This window comes from Chelonia mydas, chromosome 8 (genome assembly GCF_015237465.2).
Source record: "Chelonia mydas isolate rCheMyd1 chromosome 8, rCheMyd1.pri.v2, whole genome shotgun sequence".
Taxonomy (NCBI): Eukaryota; Metazoa; Chordata; order Testudines; family Cheloniidae; genus Chelonia; species Chelonia mydas.
Genome location: NC_057854.1, coordinates 14,752,260 through 14,772,830, shown reverse-complemented (window position 1 = coordinate 14,772,830; position 20,571 = coordinate 14,752,260). Strand labels below are relative to the sequence as shown.

The 20,571-nt window shown below is 41.8% G+C and overlaps 1 protein-coding gene across 1 annotated transcript in view; it reads right to left on the bottom strand.

Moving 5' to 3' along the window:
• PDLIM4 (PDZ and LIM domain 4) overlaps positions 1 to 16,001 on the bottom strand; it is a 96,244-nt gene extending 80,243 nt beyond the window's left edge. Inside the window, exon 1 of the mRNA XM_037907260.2 lies at positions 15,701 to 16,001. Coding sequence (XP_037763188.1) covers positions 15,701 to 15,793 — 93 coding nt within the window. The 5' untranslated portion in view covers positions 15,794 to 16,001. The remainder of the gene's footprint in view (positions 1 to 15,700) is intronic.
• Positions 16,002 to 20,571: the final 4,570 nt, after the last annotated feature.

Below are 20,571 nucleotides of genomic sequence, written 5' to 3'. Positions count from 1 at the left end.
TTTCAAAGGAACTTTACTTGTGCATGTTGCTGAATGTAATGAATGGGTTTTTTTTAAGACAAAATAATGATCTATGAATAATCTATTGAGGCTTTGTGACAATAAGGATGCTGGAAATTACCATTGTTGAAAACAGATCTTTATTACAAGGGACAAGTGTCAAAAAAACCCCTGTTCCATAGTTAAGGTTATGTAAACACAAACTTTTATAAAACCTAAGACAATATCCATGATCCATGCAGACAGATCCTCAGATGGCATAAACTGTTTGCAGCAGAGCGATGACAATTTACACCAGCTAGTGATCTGCCCCATAATCTCCAGGTTTCCATGAAGATTTTTTTTTTTTAATTCCAATGGAAACAGCGAGTGTCTTTATTTTTAACTATCAACATCTGCAATTGTTATTGATCAGAGCCACCTCTTATCACTTCAAGCTATTTGAGGAAGCAAACATTTTCGCATATACTTTGGGATACCTTCCCTGGAGACTATTAAGTAAAGACTCAGTTCTTCCAGGATGGCCAAAAGAAGTGAGTCAATATGGGACTCCCCTCTGGGATTCCCAAGACATCTTGTCTAGTCTGTGCCCGTTTTGTCTATATTGTAAACTCTTCAGTATGTGGGCTGTCTGTATGTTGTGTTTTGCACAGACCCTTGTATCCCAGTGAAGTCAGCGGGATTGCATTGGGGCACAAGAGTCTGTACTAGCTGAGCATATTGCAGGAGAGGGAGCAAATACTGTGCAATAATCACTTGTGTACAGTCGGCATTTCCAGCTGGTCCCGAAGTATATGTGGAAAGAATATCTCCTTTAATTTTATATAATTTAAAATTCTTTGTAGCTGATCCTATTCAAAAGCCCCTGGACAGTTGTCACCACCCTCTTCTGACATCTGGATATTTAGAAGAAACTGGGGAAACTCAAAATTTCTCTGCCTGATTCTCCTTTACGCTGGTGTAAACTGAAAAATTTCAGTGCAACTGCTCCTGTTTTATAGCTCAGAGACTGTGCCACAAGCCCTCCTTTTCTTTTTGCAGATACAGACTAACACGGCTGCTACTCTGAAACCTGTTTTATAGCTGTATAAGCAAAAACAGGATCAGACCCTCGGTCTTTTACAACCAGTTGAAAACAGTGACTCACATTCTTTGATTTAGGAAGCCTGTCATCTTCAGCTGGTCAACACCCATGATGTATTTTGTGAGAGGAATGCATTTCACATGGAAACAGTTCAGGTCGGATGTGTCATATAATACTTGCATGTAATTCACAGATCACAGGAAGACACAATTTTTGCACAGCATTCAGTGCTAAGCTGTCCAGCAGACTAAAGAGCATTAGTACACAGATGCTAATATTTAGCTCAGTATCCATTCATAGCAGTAAAGAATTTACAGTGACTTCAGGCCAAATACACTGTAAACACTGTGGTCTTAAAGAAATCTTTAAATAATTTGAGTTGAGGTCTTTAAATTAGCCAGTATTTAATGAGACAAGGTGGGTGAGGTAATCTCTTTTACTGGACAAACTTCTGCTGGTAAGAGACACACGCTTTCAAGCATAGGCCATGTCTACTCATTTAAGTTGGCAAAATTTATGTCGCTAAGGGGTGTGAAAAAACACCACCACCTCCCCGCCCTAGCGACGGTCTGGAAGAGGTACAGAGAGACCTGAGGAAGCACTGTGAAAACTCAAAAGCTTATCTCTTTCACCAACAGAAGTTGATCCAGTAAAAGAGATTACCTCACCCTCCTTGTCTCTCTAATATCCTGGAACCAACACCACGGCAACAACACTACAATCAACCAGTATTTAGTGTCAACTGAAAGTGTCATTAACATTCCAAAAAGAAAAGGAGTATTTGTGGCACCTTAGAGACTAACAAATTTATTTGAGCATAAGCTTTCATCATTCGGATGAAGTGAGCTATAGCTCACGAAAGCTTATGCTCAAATAAATTCGTTAGTCCCTAAGGTGCCACAAGTACTCCTTTTCTTTTTGCGAATACAGACTAACAGGGCTGCTACCTGACACCTGTCATTAACATTCCATTCATCTCCCTGCAAGGCCATTAACAAAGATGTTAAAGGGCCTTGGCCCTGACTCAAAATCTCTGCACTACCCCCATTAGACACCCTCCCCAATTGGATATGTTGCTATTTATCATTGCCATGCATTTACAGTCCTTTCAGCAAATATAAATCCATATGGCACCATTCCTACCTAGCCCATTGAAAGTAGTTTGATTCATAGTGCAGATATGTGATCAGCCATGCTTGATCCAGGCTTAGGGCTTAACTGTGTCACTCAGGGTGTGGATTTTCATACCCTGAGCGATGCAGCTGGGTTGACCTAACTTTTTAATATATGCCTGGCGTCAGATCAATAAAATTTGCAAAGTACTTCTGAATTTTCAGTTGGAAGGTACTATAAGGATGTAAAGTATCATTACTTTGCATTGGCCCAGTAATGTGTTCTGGGGAAGTTTTCTGTGCAAATGTATGGAGATTTAAAAATAAATAAATAAAGCTATGAAAACACAAGAACTTCCATGTGTTTCACTATTGAGGTGATCACACAGCATAATTGTCTGCCTTATGAACTACACTGGAAACATCTGTCATTTGTAATGCCCCCCCAAAACTAGAAGTAAAATTATGGACAGAACAGCCCCAGTAAGCATCCCTTTCCTCTACAATACCCCTCCTCCTCTCAGCACCTAGGACAGGAGGTGTAGCCACAGCACACTATGCTCCAGCTGGTCTCATCTGCTGGATGGCCGTAGAAGGCCACAGGCAATTGAGAGCGCATCCCTGAAGCTCTAATTTATACCAGGAAGCAGGCATCCCCCCTAAAGGGCTGAAAAACCCATGAGCGTGTGCAACGACAATATAAATCCACCGAGGATTTCTTTGCTCCTGCACCAAGCACAAGGACAGAAAAAGGGAGAAAGATCTCTTGAGTGATGAATTATTAAACATGTTTTGTGCTGTACAAGGTCCCCAAAAAGCCAGTCTGTAACCCAGAGCTAAGATGTTCATGGATAAAACAAGAAATGCTGAGAAACCCAGAGGCGGTGCTAACGTGGGGTGTGAGAGGGGCAGGAGAGGGGGTGTACAGTTATAATTACGAACAAGTTACGTTTGCTCAGCTAAAGACTGAGCTGTCATTGGGTTTAAGAGGATTTTCACACACACCCCATCCTCTCTCTCAAAACTGCCACACACCCACCACCTTCCTTCCCTCCAAGAGCAGGAGGAGCAGCAGCATCAATGAGTCTCTTTGTGATGCTGCCTGCAGCTGCTGATGTGTGGAGTGGTCGGCTCTTTCCCCTAGAGACTGACACATTTCCGTCATGATGTGAAGTCTGCTTCCCCAGAGACTCATGTGGAGAGTTTGCTTTCAAATGTATGACCCTGGCTGTGGGTGGCGTCGCTAGGCCAAGCTACATTATCCCATTAGTTAAGAGAAAACACAAAGATGAGTGGATAATTAGATCTTAAGGAAGAGATTTAACAAAAATACCAGTTGTTATCTTATCTCGCCACTGGAGTTTGCATATGCTTTAAAAGTGCTCATGTCTGACATCAAGCCAGTAAAAGAAAACACTCCTACAACTGTTGCTTATACTGTAATGAGCTAGTTGGAGTTTGGAGATGTGCAACTTGATTTCCTAAGCGACACTGTTTATACTTGAAACATACATAAACACACACACACAGTGTTTATGTTTTCTCTCAAGGAGATCAAACTCAACACTCCCCAGCACACTAAGGAACCAACCAGAGGGGGCCAAAACCTGAGAGTCCCATTGTGCCCCACCTATACCCATGGCAATGGGGCCAAGGGGGAGGAAAACTCTGCAAGGTTCCCCCTTCAAGCATGTCCTCCAAATTCTTTCACAAAGAGCAAGGCATATTTCCCACAAGCAGGGGGCTTGCAACCCTAATTCTGTGGATCCCCTGAGCTCTGCTATAGTCTTGGACCATCTGTACAGATGTTCTCTCCTTCTAGGATTGCTCCATGGTCCCAGGTGATTCCCCCTGCTCCCTGGGAGCGAAGCTCCATTGTAGCCTGGGGCTATATTACCTTTTCAGAAGAGTTCCCATGGGCCGCCAGTGAATGATACAGAGTCAGTCTTCCCAGCTCTGTTGTAGCCAGCACTGCGTTTTTTGCTCTCTATCAGTGGACTTGGTTATAGGCAAGTTAGGGGAACATACCGTTCCATAAGCATGATCAAAAGGCCCAGATCAAAGCCTTAGAAAGACCACATCTGACCAGCTAACAAAAACATGACAAAATTCACAGCTATCAGAGAGAACAAATGAACTTGCTCTATCCTCAGACAGCAGGCCATGTACCACCACTGCAGTATTTCGTATAGCAAGATTTTTAAATCAGAAGAATCAAAAGTTAAGCTATCAACCAATGAAGTTCAATACCCGTCACCACCACCTTTAGCATTTTCCTGTTTATTTTATTAAGCTTTCTGTTTTAGCATAGTTCACGGATGAGAATAACAGATGTTTCATTCCAATCCAACTGCATCTTTCCCACAACACAGAAATTTGGTAAGAACAAAGACATATTAATAAGTAGGTTAAGAGATTCAGGATGGAGAGATTGCAAGATGTTTGATAATAGTTTTACATTCAAAATACAGATGGATCCAAATCAAAACTTAGATCCAGGCTTTCTTGCAGTTTGAATTCCAGTCCAGATCTTTGAGGCTCACCTTGGTCAAAGCTGGAAAAAGCTGAGAACCACTGAAACCTATAAATTACACAAACCTATATATTATATAAATTGATGAGGTTGGAGAATTAAGAATGCCAGTGACTGAGCAATAGGAGGCAAGTGACAAACTAAAGTATAAATGCAGACTTAAGAGCTCCTTCTTCAAGAAATACACAGTTCACTCAAGGGCCACATTTTAAAAGGTATTTGGGCCCCTAAATATGCAGACAGGCACATAGGCATTTCTGAAATTCTCACAAGGCACCTATCTGCATCTTTAGGCAACTAAATACTTTTTAAAACATGGCCCCCTCAGAATTGGACACGACAATGCTCCGAACAAGGGTACCCTGAAAGGTATCAGATACAGTTTGCTTCCCCTTATCAATTGCCTTTGCTAATCCACAACAAGCAGAGACATTCCTGCTCATTACCCTCCGCAGCAGGACTGAATTGCAGCTGTATTACCCCCGTAGCATTGACTGGCTACCTCCATCCCACCAGTCACTTCCTGGAACGTAAGTGGTATGGCTTTAGGACAGTTTTGGAGCAATCTCCTGTGTGCTTTACAGGAGACAAACAGAAGCGGCTTATGGCTTTTTATCTTAAGAGTACTGGGTTTCCCAACCAGAGGGGTAAGTATATGTAATCTCCTTTTGATAGTAATAACAAACGGTAGTAACAGGTTAGGGAGATGCAGAAACACACAAAATCATGATTTATTCATTCATTTATGTTGCAATTGATTATGAAAGTTCAAGGAATGGGTAAATTTGCAATTTACCTTCAAGCTCCCACCACACCTTCCCTATTGGGAAAACTGATCATGTGATGCCTAGACTCCCTCTCACTGAAGGCAAAGTTAAATTGACTGCAGGGGTGGAGGAGCTGTCCTTGTGCAACATTCAGTATTTGGAATAACAAATGTTTTTGAATCCTTCTGTTCTGGAGCTAGATGTAGGTTGATTTTACTGTATTTTTAAAGTTTGGAAATCTTACTGTGGATTGCACACAAATGTCACTAAATTATTTCACAAGATATTTTTTCGTGAAATTACTTTGAAGTTCTGGTGGACATGAATTTGAAACATAGATGAGGCCAGCATAGCTCCTTCATACTGCTGCATTCCATGAGAAATGATCAGTAATGGCATGGACTTTGAAAGGGCCTTTGTGATGCTTTGATATTATATTGGTAGCAATGCTCTTGGAGAGCAGCGTAGATACCCTAGTGGTATTGTTCCCCACCAAAAAATAAATAGTAAAAATATTGTTTGTATATACACACAAAAGTGATAGATTTCTCTCTCAAGAGGGTGTAAGGACCACTACTGAATAACACAGTGCTCAAACCCTGGCTCGCTATGAAATTTTGCACAACCAGCAACGTTACGGCCAGCACACTGGGAGATGAAATTCTAAAATACTTTGCATAAGCCTGCAGATGTACTGACTGCAATGGGACCAGGACTGGGGCCTATCATGCTCTACATGACAAAGAGAAAAATATCATTGTACTTGTTTTTAGTATTGGGAAAGTCATTTTAACCATCTTGATACCGGTTAGAGGGAGAAACTGGATTAATAAAAAATAGCTCCAAAGTATCTAGCTTTTTGGCTACAGGTCATTTTACAAGAACTCTCAACACCTGTCTTAACAGAGCAATAGTTCGAATTTTATTTTAAAGCTAATGTTGTCATTATACTAACAATTTTTAAAATGCTGTAAATCCCCCTGAATGTGTAGAACATTTTCTGTTTTGTCAAGTCTGGCAAAGACCTACAGTATTTTAGGGTGGATTAGGTTTATTTTGCTAAACTCAAGCCAAGGTCAGACCTTGTATGACTGGAACTACATGAATCATTCCTTCCACCTAGTTTCCTACCCTGGATTATCAGTGTGCTTGATTAGAGTAATTAGCATTAGGCTCTCTCTTTAGTATTTTCTTCTAAACAGACTCCAAGGCTAAATAGCAAGAGATTTTTATTCTCCTCTCATAGCTATTCAATAAAATCTGAAGGCAGAACATTTAGGAAGCAATAAAAATATATTAAATCTAATTCCACTAGCTCTTACCTTTAGTTTAAATGATTTTTAAGTGTCATTACAACAGTAGTCGCAATGGCCCAAATTTCTCACTCTCAACAGATCTTACAATTAGTTCTCATTAGGGCAAACATATGAGAACACCTGACACACACAAATTGACTTCCTTATAGCCAAAAGGATCAACTTACTCTTTTCTTTCTGCGGATACAGACTAACACAGTTGCTACTCTGAAACCTGTTATTACGCAAGGCACTGAATTTAGCCGTATGGAGTGGTACCGATGAAGTGAGCTGTAGCTCACGAAAGCTTATGCTCAAATAAATTTGTTAGTCTCTAAGGTGCCACAAGTCCTCCTTTCAACTTACTCTAAGTTACATTTTAGCTTCTTAAAAATCTACTACATATAAGTATACTTTGAGTAAAAGAAACAGCTACCAACTCTTAGTTCTGTCAGACAGGAGATATATACCTGGCAAAGGCTAGCAGACAATCTTTGCAATACTAGTTTTAGGACTGATGCACATTTAGCAGATAATCCAATCTATTTGAAAGCTCTAATCAAAAACTGATTGCAGCAATAGATTAAATAGTACCAGCTACATTAAACAAGCGTAATCAAATACAGAGTTGCAGAAATTTGAAACAAAACCAAGGAACTAAACAATGGCTTAACGTGAAGGGCTTCAGGGGAAAACACATATTTGGTGGTCCTAGGTCTCTCAGCAGTGGTTATTAGACTACATTACAATAATGAATGGCATATACATTGTAAGTAATGTGTTTAAAAGGCTCAGAATTGTAATGATATCCAGAGTGATTATCAGGAAGCCCTACAGCAAAATCCATACAGATCAGAATTTTTTTTTTTTTTTTTTTAAATAACTGTTCTGTCAGAAACCTTTACTTTTACAACCTCCCAACCCTTTACCGGAACAAATACTCTCCTGAATATAAAATAAAACCTAACACTGTTAAATTTTCTTTAAAGAATGCATGATCTCAACATTCAAACATGGAAGTGCTACATCATTCAAAAATAGATTGTAAATATGTTCTTTTTCACACATTCATTTGTTTTGTGTAATTATGGGCCAATACCGAAAATGTGTTTTCTGGTTCACTCCCAGAAATCAACAGAGGGACTAATATACTAAGCTACCCAGGACAATTATGAGTAATTTGTTTATTGGAGTAAATCTACATTTTCTCCAAACATAAAGGCTTGGGGCATCTTTGACTGAACTCAGTAGAAACATAACTTTGACTTCAGTAGGAGTTGGACAGGACAGTTGGGCCATAAATTATCCAAATGCATTTTAAAAATGCCTACTGTACTTATAAGATGACGATTTTAATTACAGGCAGGGTGTGTATCTCATGATTAGATCGGAAATCAGAGAGCCATGACTCCTGGCTGTTATTCAGCTCTTAAATACCACCATGATAGGTACTAAACAAAAACATAAGATAACCTCAGCTCTGCCACTGAGTTGCATTGGGACCAAACCTCTTAACTTCTATACAACTTTGTGTATTATTATGCCTAATAACGTTGGGAGGCTTTATGTCTGTTAAGTACTTTCAGGAATCTGGAAGCAGGGTGCTGAATGAAGGGTTCTGTTTCTGTTATTAAACCACAGCGGATGAAAAAGAGGAAGTATCCTAGCAATCGAAACTAAAAGATGAAGTACACTGATTTTCCATAAAGTTCAACTTGTTTGAACTGCAGTTCTTGGAATAATTAGCCAAGAAAGCAAAGCTGACAGTAACCAGATCCTCACCTAATTAAATCTTAAGTCTCATTTCTAGCACGTCTGTCAAATCATGAGGCCAGCTTCAAACAGCTGTTGCCTCTGTAAATTCCACAAAGGGGGAGACAGTACACAACGTTCTTCCCTCAGCTCCACGCTCTCAGTTGTACTTGCCCATATGCCATGTGCCACCTCGCATGGCTCAGAGAGCAGCCTTGCACTAAAAATGCTATTCCCAGCATTGTGCCGGTATTGTGGTGATGATTCTGATGCACCTAACATGGGGGAACAATTCAGTACAACATATGTTTGAAGTTGCTAAACTCAGCCTGGCCAATTTCAGCTTCACAGACGACATACAGGAGGAAAAATTAACTGAATTAGTTCTTGCTGCTAGATGGGTATGGGAGAAAGGAACGTGCCCCTTTCCCTCCCCCAAAATCTGTCCTTCCTACAGCTCCTTTTAAAATATTATTTTTAAAAAATTAAAAGTAAAGAGTAAAATTTTAAAAACTATCCCAAACATTAATTGAACATGCAGGCTAGAGTTCTGGCCTCTCTAAAGCAATCTAGTAACCAGTACCATAGCTGAGGCTCCAAATGATTTTAGACAGAGGATAATGACAGGTGTGGCTCTGATCTCATCGCGATCCTCACTAAAACCCTGCTGGTACAGGGCCCAATTCTACAAGGTGCTGAGTAACCGCTGTTGCTGCTGACGTGAAGGATCAGGCCACTCTATGTAATTATATTTGTGGACCTACAATTTTCTATTTATCAAATAGAAAAACTATTTTCAGGAAAAACAAATGAACTTTAAGAAATATTTGTGATTGATTACATGAGCTTTCTTAAAAAGCCCCAGCAAACTGAATCTAGTTATTGGAAAACAATGGGCAAAACTCTAGTCTCAGCGGCATCTGTGCAACTGTAATGATTTACCATGGAAGTTAAAGATAGAAAACAGACATAGTAGGTCATACAATCCATCTCCCTGTCAGGGCAGGATTGTTCACTACAATATTATTGAATGTTTTTAGTGCTAAATCCAGAACAGCTTTAAATACATGATGTGAAGTCATTTCCACAGCTTTCCTTGAGGGCCCATCTTTAGTCTTCTTCTCTATAATATCCTAAATAACTCCTCTCCCTCCCTTGGGGTTTACAACCTTCAACTACTTGTACCCTGTTAAAATGTCTCCTCCTTAAATGTTGCATGGCCATGCTATAAATACAGGTATTTTAGGGTCTGGTTCTTCAGTCTTTACTCACACAAGTAGTTTCATTTGTTTCCACTTATGTTTTTAAATGTTGCCTCAGTGGAACTGGAATATAAAGGCCAAGTTCTGTCTTCATTGGTTTGCTGCAACCCAGTTTGGCAAGATGGACTTTGAAAAAGAAACTGCAATCTTAAAGGGGTCTCACCTAGGTAACTAAGTATAAAATGTTGTCTTATATTTGCTTGCTGAGTGCTCTCACAGCAGCAACAGTATTTTTGCATTCCATTAAAATTAGTGAATTGTCTAGTCTAGAGGGAGATTATTCTTTTCCCTAGTAGTCTAGCAGTCATGGAAAGCCAAATACTTATTTGCTGAATGATTTATAAAACAAACCAGACACAAATACACTTGTGTGTTGTAAACAACAGAGGGTCTCATCCTGTAGGAGAAATCTGGATTAAATTATCAAGTCTTTAGCGATTAGAGACATCTTAATCAGATTTAAAAGAGCAGAACAAATGTTGAAGTCTTCCCTCTGTCTGAACATAAACTCCTATTAAAGGCCTGGCTCATACCCATTATATCCACACAAGGGGAGATCAGGGTTGTGAAAAACCTACCTGGTTTTCAACAGACAAAGATAATCTAGTGGATTTTATGTGGGGTTTCCATTTCTTTGCACAATTTTTTTAACTTCTATATCCGTCTGAAGTGCTTACATCATCATAACGTGTATTTAGACACTGGAGACTCTAATTTCAGTCTGCAACTGAAAACTTTAACCATCTTAACAAGTGAACACAGAAGTGATGAGAATTTTAAGGCTCTTGTTAGAAGCACTATGAGAAAGCAATAAGAAACCTATGGAACTAACTGGAAGCCTGAAAGGGAAGGTGTATAAGTGGGGTCCTTGGTGATTGGGTAGTAGGTTGTGGCAAGTGGATCAAACGAATGGTCATGATGGAAAGTGTATTGATATCAAAGGGCACATATAAAAACAGCATTGCCAGTCCAAAGTATGTGGTCAACATCACAAGTCAATACCCCTGAAAAAGAATCATGAGACAAGTAGGTTCTTTTTACTTGCTTCCTGCTTTCTGAGCTCTTAGAAAACATTTAGGTCATGGTGTCAAGCTTCTTCTGTAATCAGGAAGGTTAGAAACCTGTTTGTTTTAAATGAAAGTTTAGGTTCTTGCCTAATCACATCTCTATGAGCTGGGGTTAAAAAAAAAACAAAACACACACCAAATGTCATGGGACTTGCAAAGAAATTGTGAGAGCTGGCAACACGGAGTGACAAAGCTCAGTTGGCCCAACTAGTTAGCAGCCTGGAGACTCCTATTGAGTTAATGGTTTTCACCCATTAAATTGCTGGCTTTACCTTTCCAGTCATCTCTGTCTACACACACACACACCCAAAAAAGATGGGGCAATGTGGGAGGAACACTAGAAGGGGATTCTTGTGGAGATTTTCTTTCCTACAGTCCCTTCCTGTGCATTTTGCCACAGAGGATTTTCAGACCCAAAGTCAGTCTAAGAGTTCTCTGCATAAGGGCACCCAATATTTGGCCCCATATTTACAAACAAATTTAATCTCTGTTACAGATAACACTTTAGATTACTGAAAATAAAATTTTTGAAATCTGATTTGTTTTCACTACTTATACTGTTTTTTTAGGATTTGCATCAACAGAGGGACAAGGAAAATAAGGTAGTTTCATTTTTCTTCACAGTCAATTCATACTTAATTTCCTATTATCTTGCCTTAGCAGAATGTTACAATATCTGGGTTGGGGAAGAGAAATCACAACTTTCCACTTAAATAAATATTAACAACAACAAAACATTTTCACTGGCCCATGGTTTTGTAAAAGCTTATTTTCAGTAATCCTTAAAAGTGGGACTCAATTTGACCTGACAATGTCCTTTTAATCTATGTAAAACAACTAGCAACAATAACAGCTGTATTACCAGAAGAGTGCAGCAATTCACACTTAGCATCTGCATCACAGTGCAATCTGCTACAAAGCTTAGCCTTTCGTCCAACCCCCAAAATAAAACACTGATGTTTTTACCAAGTGTCTAAGTGTCTTTCCTGATTTTTACCATTTTCAGATATTTTTACCATTGTCAGATATTATTAGCCAATAATGTTTCTTTCAGTGCTAACATTTTAGTGGCCAATCTCACAAGGTGCTGAGCACCCTAGACTCACATTAGCTTTGAGGGTGCACTGCTCTTCATCTTGCAAGCTTGAGTACTTAGGGACTGAGCCTACACCATCAAGGTCAATTGAAGTTTTGCCATTGATTTCAATCACAGCAAGATCAAGCCCTTGAAGTCTGACTGGTTTTTAAAAGTTACTAAAAGTTACTACATAAAGTGTAATGAATAACATGAAATACTATACAATTGCTAATCACATGTTACACCCTCTTAGGACCAAAGTAAAATGTCTCTGTTCACTGAAGTAAAAAGTTTCTAGCCCCTAAATTTGCTGAATCAGATCAGGAATTTGGCAAGCTCCTTGTCTGCTGCAAAGCCAGGCTCTATGGTTTTTCTAACATAATGGTAAAACAAAATATTTCCATCAAAGTAACAATAAAACAGGCTTTCTGACCTACATTTGTTATTTTAATCTTCACAAGAGAAATATTTTATGATCTCTAAGAGACGGGTAGTTATTTAATTGTGATAAATTCTGTAAAAATGGGGGAGAAAATTAACAGACTTCCTAAAATTAATGAAATACGTGTTTACACCTGCAGGCCAATTACTTCCCCTCTGGGCACATCTAGCATATGTTTGTTTAACAGATATATTTTGCTCAAATACAGTCTGTTGCTATTCACCATGTTACATTTTTCCTTCATTTTGTTTTTATTTTAAAATGAATAAATAAAACCAAAAGATTCCTGTAATGTGTGATAAGAAACACCTGCAAATGAAAGCAAACATGCAAAGCTTTTCAGTGTGTGTAACTTCAAGATTACAAACTGAGTAGTTTAAAAAACAGGTTTCGGAGTAGCAGCCGTGTTACTCTGTATTCGCAAAAAGAAAAGGAGTTCTAGTGGCACCTTAGAAACTAACCAATTTATTTGAGCGTAAGCTGAGCTGTAGCTCACGAAAGCTTATGCTCAAATAAATTGGTTAGTTTCTAAGGTGCCACTAGAACTCCTTTTCTTTTTAAAAAACATGGTTTGTTTCTATAATCACATATAGCTTTCCTAAAATCCTATTTACTCACTTCCATTATGTGCAGTGACTCCTACTGGCAAGTACAGAGTTGGTGAACAATTTCTGTATGTGGGGGGAAGCATCTTCTAACAGCTGTTTCTCCTTGCAATGCCTATCAATATTCTGTGGAGCATTTATTCACTAATTCCAAAAGTAAAATGACCACATGACTGATATCCTGAAACTTACTATTCAACTCCAACACAAAAAGTATGTGCTCAATGCCTCCTCAGAGCTTCTGAGCAATCACACCTGCCATTGATTTCAGTTTGGGTAGTTGAGAGAACTCTGCACTTTGCAGGGTACAGCCCTGCACAGGATACTTAGATGCTTCAGCAAAGCACCACACTTATTAATCCAGGCCAGCATACATCACTTACCTGCACACATTCCTATTAAGGATTTTTTAAAATGTGCACAAGTTGCTTCAAGCCAGCAGCAGTATTTAAACAAAGAAACTCCCAAAACATACCCCTATGGTATTATACACAAGTACCTGACACCGTAATAGTTACTATGCAACACAGGATTGGGTGTTGGACCCAGTCCTGCAGTCTTTACTTAAGTAGAGCTCCCATTAACTGCAGTCGTAGCTACCTAAACAAAAACTGCAGGGTTGGACCTATCCCCAGGACTAATCCCTCTACTGTATAGGCAGGAAGTTTCTTTACATCTAAAAACTGGACAGAATAACTGGAAAATACATGTTATTTACTGAAAAGAACTGAAGAGATGTTAATTACCATCAATGCATTTTTACTTTTAATGCATTTGACACAAATATGAAAACTTTGAAAAACAAGGTTTTAGCCTTTAAGATATTAGAATAGAATATGCAGTGATCGGACAGTTATTCTTTGACATATACCCAGACTGCATTTTAAGAATTCATCTTAAATATTCATTTAGAAGATGCCATAGAAATCTCAGACATGTTTGTTTATTTCCATGATTCTATTCTCCTCCAACTGCGCCTTGATATTTCCAGTGGCAGGTATAATATTTTATATTTTTACATGAAAGATGCAATGTATAGTGTCTTTTTACCAATATATTTAAATAACTAGAATGAATCTGTCTATAGGAAAATGGAGAATAGAATAAATTAGATAGTTAATATCTAGCTGCACCAATTCAAGGAGGAAGATTTATGCAATACTAAGTACAGAAAGGAAAAATAAGTTTACAACGCTACTGTGAAAGGAGCAACAAACTTCAAACTGCTTACACTGCAATAATATTCTGCATCATATTTATTAAAATTATATTGTATAAATGCTCATCCCAAACGAACTGAACCCAAAAAGGGTTATTCAAGAAAATAAAACACTACTTTTTGTTAACTAAATGGCATGGTAAATTACTGTGAGTTAAGTTAGTCCTTATTATATTTGCAATCCTGTAAGACATAAAATGCCAAGTTCTGTCCTAACCTATGTCCCTGAAACCCCACTTGAAAAATGGGATTTTATAAGTGAAACTGAAGGCCAAATTTGGCCCAACGTAATAGTTTACCCAGCCAACCTGTCACATGTCACTTTCTTTGTGCTTCCAGGTGAACAAGGAATGCCATTGCAATTGTTCTCTTATCAGGTGAAAATACTGCACTGTTTTACTTTCTCGGAGAGTAAACAAAGAATTAATAATTTAGGAGGTGGCGCTCTCTACTTTTTAAGAGGCTTTGATCTAAGCTTTAAACCATTGTATGACCACAGCCACCTTATGCAGAGAAGATCCTGGTGACTGTCACTGTACTTGGTTGCCTTTCACAAAAATGCAGATTTTTGTTCATTGTAAAACAAAACAAAGGCACTATCAGGAATGCAAGAAAATGGGTAAGTTTGCAGCACGAAAAGTAAGCTTTTATCAACTATGTTCAAAACCGACTTCTCTCCCCTCACTCTTCTTTCCTGGATGGGAGCTCCAAATCATAAGGCTGGGGTACGCAACTTTTCAGCCTATTAACTCAATTTTAATTTAGGCCCAACTGCATCGCACTGATTTTTGCCAAATCCCGCTGCAGACAAAGCCTCCAGAAAGTTTCTCAGCGGGTATAATTTCATCCACTTCGGTGGACTTACAGTTACACCAAGGAAGTGTTGGACGACCCAGCTCCTTTTCTTTCTGAACAACCCTCAGCTCTCAAAGGTCTGGCTCCCAATGCAAAACAACACCCCCCCCCCCCGCCCCTAACACCAATGAATGAAACCGCCAGTCGGCGGGATCAGCTACGCACCCAGCCCACTCCCCGCAGCCTCCTTCCACCTGCTTCAGCTGCAGCCACCGTGGCCGCGAGCCCCGCACCAGTCAGTCCCCGCCAGACCCAGCGGGGCGAGGGCGCGCGCGCCCGGTGCGGTGCAGCGGGGACCCAGCACCGCAGCCCCGTCTCTGCCAGTCACCTCCGCTCCTGCGTTTCCAGGCGGAGCTCCGCTGCCCAATTCCCAGCGTGCGGAGCTGCGGCTCCCCCCCGTCCTTTGCAAACACCCCCCCACACACAAAAAAAACAACCCCGCAGCTCGGCGGGAGGCGAGAGCACCGGGGCATCTCGACAGCTGTACAAACGAGCCCCAGCTGCCCGCGGAGACCTGCTGCCCCCCAGCCAGCCAGCGCTGAGCCCGGGCAACTAAGCGCCCCGCTTGGCTGCTGCAGGGGGGCGCCTCGCAGCCCTGGCCGCGGCGGGCGGCACTCGGGCGGGCTTACCCGGGAGATGGTCAGCGGGGTGCTGAAGTCCTTGCCCCCCACCAGCCGGAAGCCCCAGGGCGAGGGGCCGGTCAGAGCCACGGTCTGGGACATGCTGGGCGGGCTGGGGCGCGCGGCGACCGGGAGCGCACGCGGCAGGGACGCTTTGCTCCTTCGCCTCAGCCGCAGCGCCGGCTAAGCCCCGGCCCGCCTGACGTCTCGGCTCCCCCCACTCCCCGCCCGAGGGGCGGGTCCCTGCCCGGAGCCGGCGGCGGGGGAGCGGGTTGGGGGACAGCGGCGCAGGCCGGGCACGGGGCCGCCTGGTTCCCCGAGAGCCAGAACCCCGCCTCCGCAGGGAGCAGCGGTGAAAGGCCCAGAGAGTGGGGGAGAGGCGCGCTCTCCCCCTGCTAAACCCCTAAGGGTGCCCCCCGCTAAACCCCTGAGGGTGCCCCCTTCTCTCCCCCCGCTAAACCCCTGAGGGTGCCCCCTGCTAAACCCCTAAGGGCACCCCCTCCTCTTCCCCTGCTAAACCCCTAAGGGTGCCCCCCTTCTCTTCCCCTGCTAAACCCCTAAGTGTGCCCCCCTCCTTTCCCCCTGCTAAACACCTAAGGGTGCCCCCCTGCTAAACCCCTAAGAGTGCCCCCCTCCTCTACCCCTGCCAAACCCCTAAGGGCATCCTCCTCCTCTCCTGCTGCTAAACCCCTAAGGGTGCCCCCCTCCTTTCCCCCTGCTAAACTCCTAGGGTAGTTCCCTCTCCTTTCCCCCTGCTAAACCCCTAAGGGTGCCCCCCTTCTCTCTCCCTGCTAAACCCCTAAGGGTGCCCCCCCCTTCCTCTGCTAAACCCCTAATGGTCTTCCTCCTCCCCCTCCCCCCGGCTGGGGGAAGCAGCTCACCTGCTCCTTTCACCTTATTTTAACCTCTGGCTGGGAGGTTCATGAGACACTACCCTCCATTTCCCATGCGGGGATGCCACCCCACCTCAAACACCAGTCCTAGGGTGCGCTTCTGCTTGGTACCCAATAAAGGATGTGATAAGGCAACTGTCATCTTTTCATGTGCTGTAATATATATATATATATATACCTGCCTACTGTATTTTTCACTCCATGCATCTGATGAAGTGGGTTTTAGCCAACAAAAGCTTATGCCCAAGTAAATTTGTTAGTGTCTAAGGTGCCACAAGGACTCCTCATTGTTTTTGCTGATACAGACTAACACGGCTACCCCTCTGAAACCTGTCAGGATAAAGTTAGTTACGTTTGCCTAATAGAATGGGGAAACAGCCTGGAGAAAGTGAGTGAAGGGACCAAGGGAATTGCAGAAACTGTCTCTGCTTTGCCCTTGTGTTTGTTCAGGACAGAACTGCTGAACCTTTTTAAAACTAAGGCTGTGCTGTGGTTTGCTTCCCACAGGGGCTACTCAGCATAGTAAAGTTAAGCACGTGTGTAAGAAAGTTTACAGGATGAGGGCCTATGGTTATCCCAGTTTCCTGCAACACTTGGGCTACATCCACCCTACAAAATCATGTTGTCCTAACTTACATTGGCCCACAGCCACCGCAGTTATTAAATCACCTGTGTATATGTACTTTTGGCTCCTTGTGTCAGCAGTGCGCGTTCTCACCAGGAGTGCTTGTATCGATTGTATTGTCAGTGTGGGGCATTGCGGACGGCTCTGAAAGTCAGCAACAGTCGACAGAAGCAACACAGTGTCTATACTGACGCTACGTCAACCTAACTACAACAACCATGACTCCACACGGGTCTGGAAGGCGTTGTTACTAAATCAGCATAGAGAGGCACTTTGGTCATCTGGAGCCAAATTTATGTGAAGACACTTCCACAGCTAGGTCGACGCAAGGCAGATTATGTCAACTTAACCGTGTACTGTAGACCAGGCCTAGGAGTAGAAGGTAACTGTGGTAACAGGTTGGGGAATGTTGATTGTTAAATGGCTTCCACTGTACGTCATTGTTAACACTTAGGGAAAAACTGGACATTTTTAGTGAAATGCTCAGGATTTTTTGGAAAGGGGATTAAAGGATTAAAAAAAAATTATAAACACACTATGATAGTCATTCACGTGCCTGCTCTCAGCCTACTCCCTGATGTAATTGTCCCTATAACATGGCATAAGATACAAACAAGCCAACAATCAGCTCAGTGAAGCAGCAGCGGGAGAGGCAAAATTGTGTAGCTGCATCAAGCAGTAAAGTATGAGGGCCTGCTAAGTCATCCACTTCTTAAGTGCTAGAGTTGAATGGATTTTATATAACCTACCATAGACGCAGTAGGGATTGCAGTTGGGCTTCACTTATAGTATAGTATGGCTATTGCAGTTCTGGGAGGAAGCCCATGTCAGCAGTGGTAAATTCACTTAAAGTTGGCTGTTACCAGCATGCATTTGACAGTAATTGAGTCAGGGTCTAGGTCCTAGGAAACAAAGCATTGTAGAGACAGCAGCTGAGTCTGCAGGAGTAAAGTGCAAGGCATTAATCTGTGACCTCACAGGACTCCCTTCATAGATGAAATCTATGTACAGCAGCTTGTAGATGCAGCTGAAAAGAGTTATGTGCCTCCACTGAGCACCGGGAGAAAAAAAAGTTCTAAAAAATGACAGGTCTTGGAACATCCTGCGCTCTTTCCAGTTAATGCAAGGACAGGAAAGTCCCACTTCTAAGAGAGACTAAACAAGGGGCCCATTGTTTAAAAAGTGTGAGGAAAAGCAGAACACACTTCTTTCAAAAGTGACTTCTTGTCTCTATCTAGGACTATGCTACACTAGGCATGTTTTTTTCTGGGATCATGTTACAACATACTCATATAGGTTGTTCTTTCTGTCTGTCCCATTCTCATCACCACAGTATCTTGGAGACTTCAGACTTGTGGTGTAGAAGGAATCATGTTTTAACTGTAAAAACAAAGAGGAGTCCTTGTGGCACCTTAGAGACTAACAAATTTATTTGGGCATAAGCTTTTGTGGGCTATAACCCACTTCATCAGATGCATGGAGTGAAAAATACAGTAGGCAGGTATAAATATACAGCACGTGAAAAGATGGGAATTGCCTTACCAAGTGGGGGGTCAGTGCTAACAAGGCCAATTCAATCAGGGTGGATGTGTTTTTTGCTGCTACAGACTAACATGGCTACCCTTCTGAAACCTGTTTTAACTGGGTCAAGTTTCAGGGGGTAGCCCTGTTAGTCTGTATCCACAAAAACAAGAAGGAGTCTGGTGGCACCTTAAAGACGAACAGATTATAATCTGTTAGTCTTTAAAGTGCCACCAGACTCGTTGCTGTTTTAACTGTGTTGCCCAATTATACAACAAAAAGTATAATGCTTTGTGTGTATAAAAAGATCTTCTATACTTTCCACAGTATGCATCCGATGAAGTGAGCTGTAGCTCATGAAAGCTTATGCTCAAATAAATTGGTTAGTCTCTAAGGTGCCACAAGTACTCCTTTTCTTTTTGCAAATACAGACTAACACGGCTGTTACTCTGAAACCGGTAATTATACTACAGCCCTTGTATTTGAGAACCTAAATATAAGAACAGCCAAACTGGGTCAGACCAAAGGTCCATCTAGCCCAGTATCCTGTCTTCTGACAGTGGCCAATGCCGGGTGCCCCAGAGGGAATGAACAGAACAGGAAATCATCAAGTGATCCATCCTCTGTCGCCCATTCCCAGCTTCTTGCAAAGTGAATTCAAATATGAATTCGGGAGCCTAACTTTAGGCACCCACACTTGAAAATTTTGGCCTATGTTCCCACAACACAGTAGCTTTTCATCATTTAGACAGAAACTTAAATTTCTGGGCTTGATGTTAGCAGGTAAATAGCCCCCCACCTAGTCTTTGATGTTCACCCCTCAGTGAGGTGGGGAAATAGTTTAATTCAGACCTTTCCTGCTCTTGCTATTTGTGTGGCTAGAAACGGTTTTGGGGAAGGTTGAATTAACAAGGGTAGAATGCAGCACTTTGCCCTGGGTTCTCCCTCCTCTCAATGGCAAAGAGATAAACATGTTTTGTAAAAGAAACTTTAGATTTGGTGGGAAATAGCTAAACAAAGTGTAGACTTGGCAGTTTTCTTATGCTAGTGATTTTCCACTGGCATTCATCATGGCTTCATTGCTGTGGTGGCCTCTAAACCACAAAGCACTCTCTGAGGGGAGGGAACTGCAGTGTAACTTACTGTCAGAAATTTCAGAATAATTCAGTGAGGTAGGAAATAGATGTCTAAACAAAAATATCCACCATTAGAGTACAAATGCTGGAAGTTTGATTAGAAAGCTGCTCCCTGGGAGACACTTCTCTTCAAGGCCTTTTAAATACTTGGCCAAATTCACCCTGGTGTAACTATATTGACTTAAAAGGACTGACACAGGGATGGATGTGGCCTATTTCCTGACATTGCTAGGTATCTTTTTCAGTATTTCAGGAAGGAAGGTATTAGCTGAAGGTCCCAAAGCTCACTGGCACTCTCGCTGTCTCAAGCACATATGCATCTTTTCACATATATGCTTTATCTGAACATAGAGCAGTGGTTTTCAACCTGGGGGTCCGCAGACTGTGTCTAAGGGTCTGCGGAAGGTTTTCGTTACCATAGAACAGTGGTTTCTACCCGTGGTCCACTACCTGGCTGTCCGCAGACTATGTCTAAGATTTCCAAAGGGGTCTGCTCCTCCATTTGAAATTTTTTTAGGGGTCTGCAAATGAAAAAAAGATTGAAAACAACTGGCATAGTGGATAAGGGCTCATCTACACTTAAAATACTACAATGGCACAGCTGCACAACTCAGCTGTGCTGCTGAAATGCTTCAGTGTAGACACTACCTAAGCTGATGGGAAGGGTTGTCCCATCAGCACAGGTAATCCACCTCTCTAAGAGGT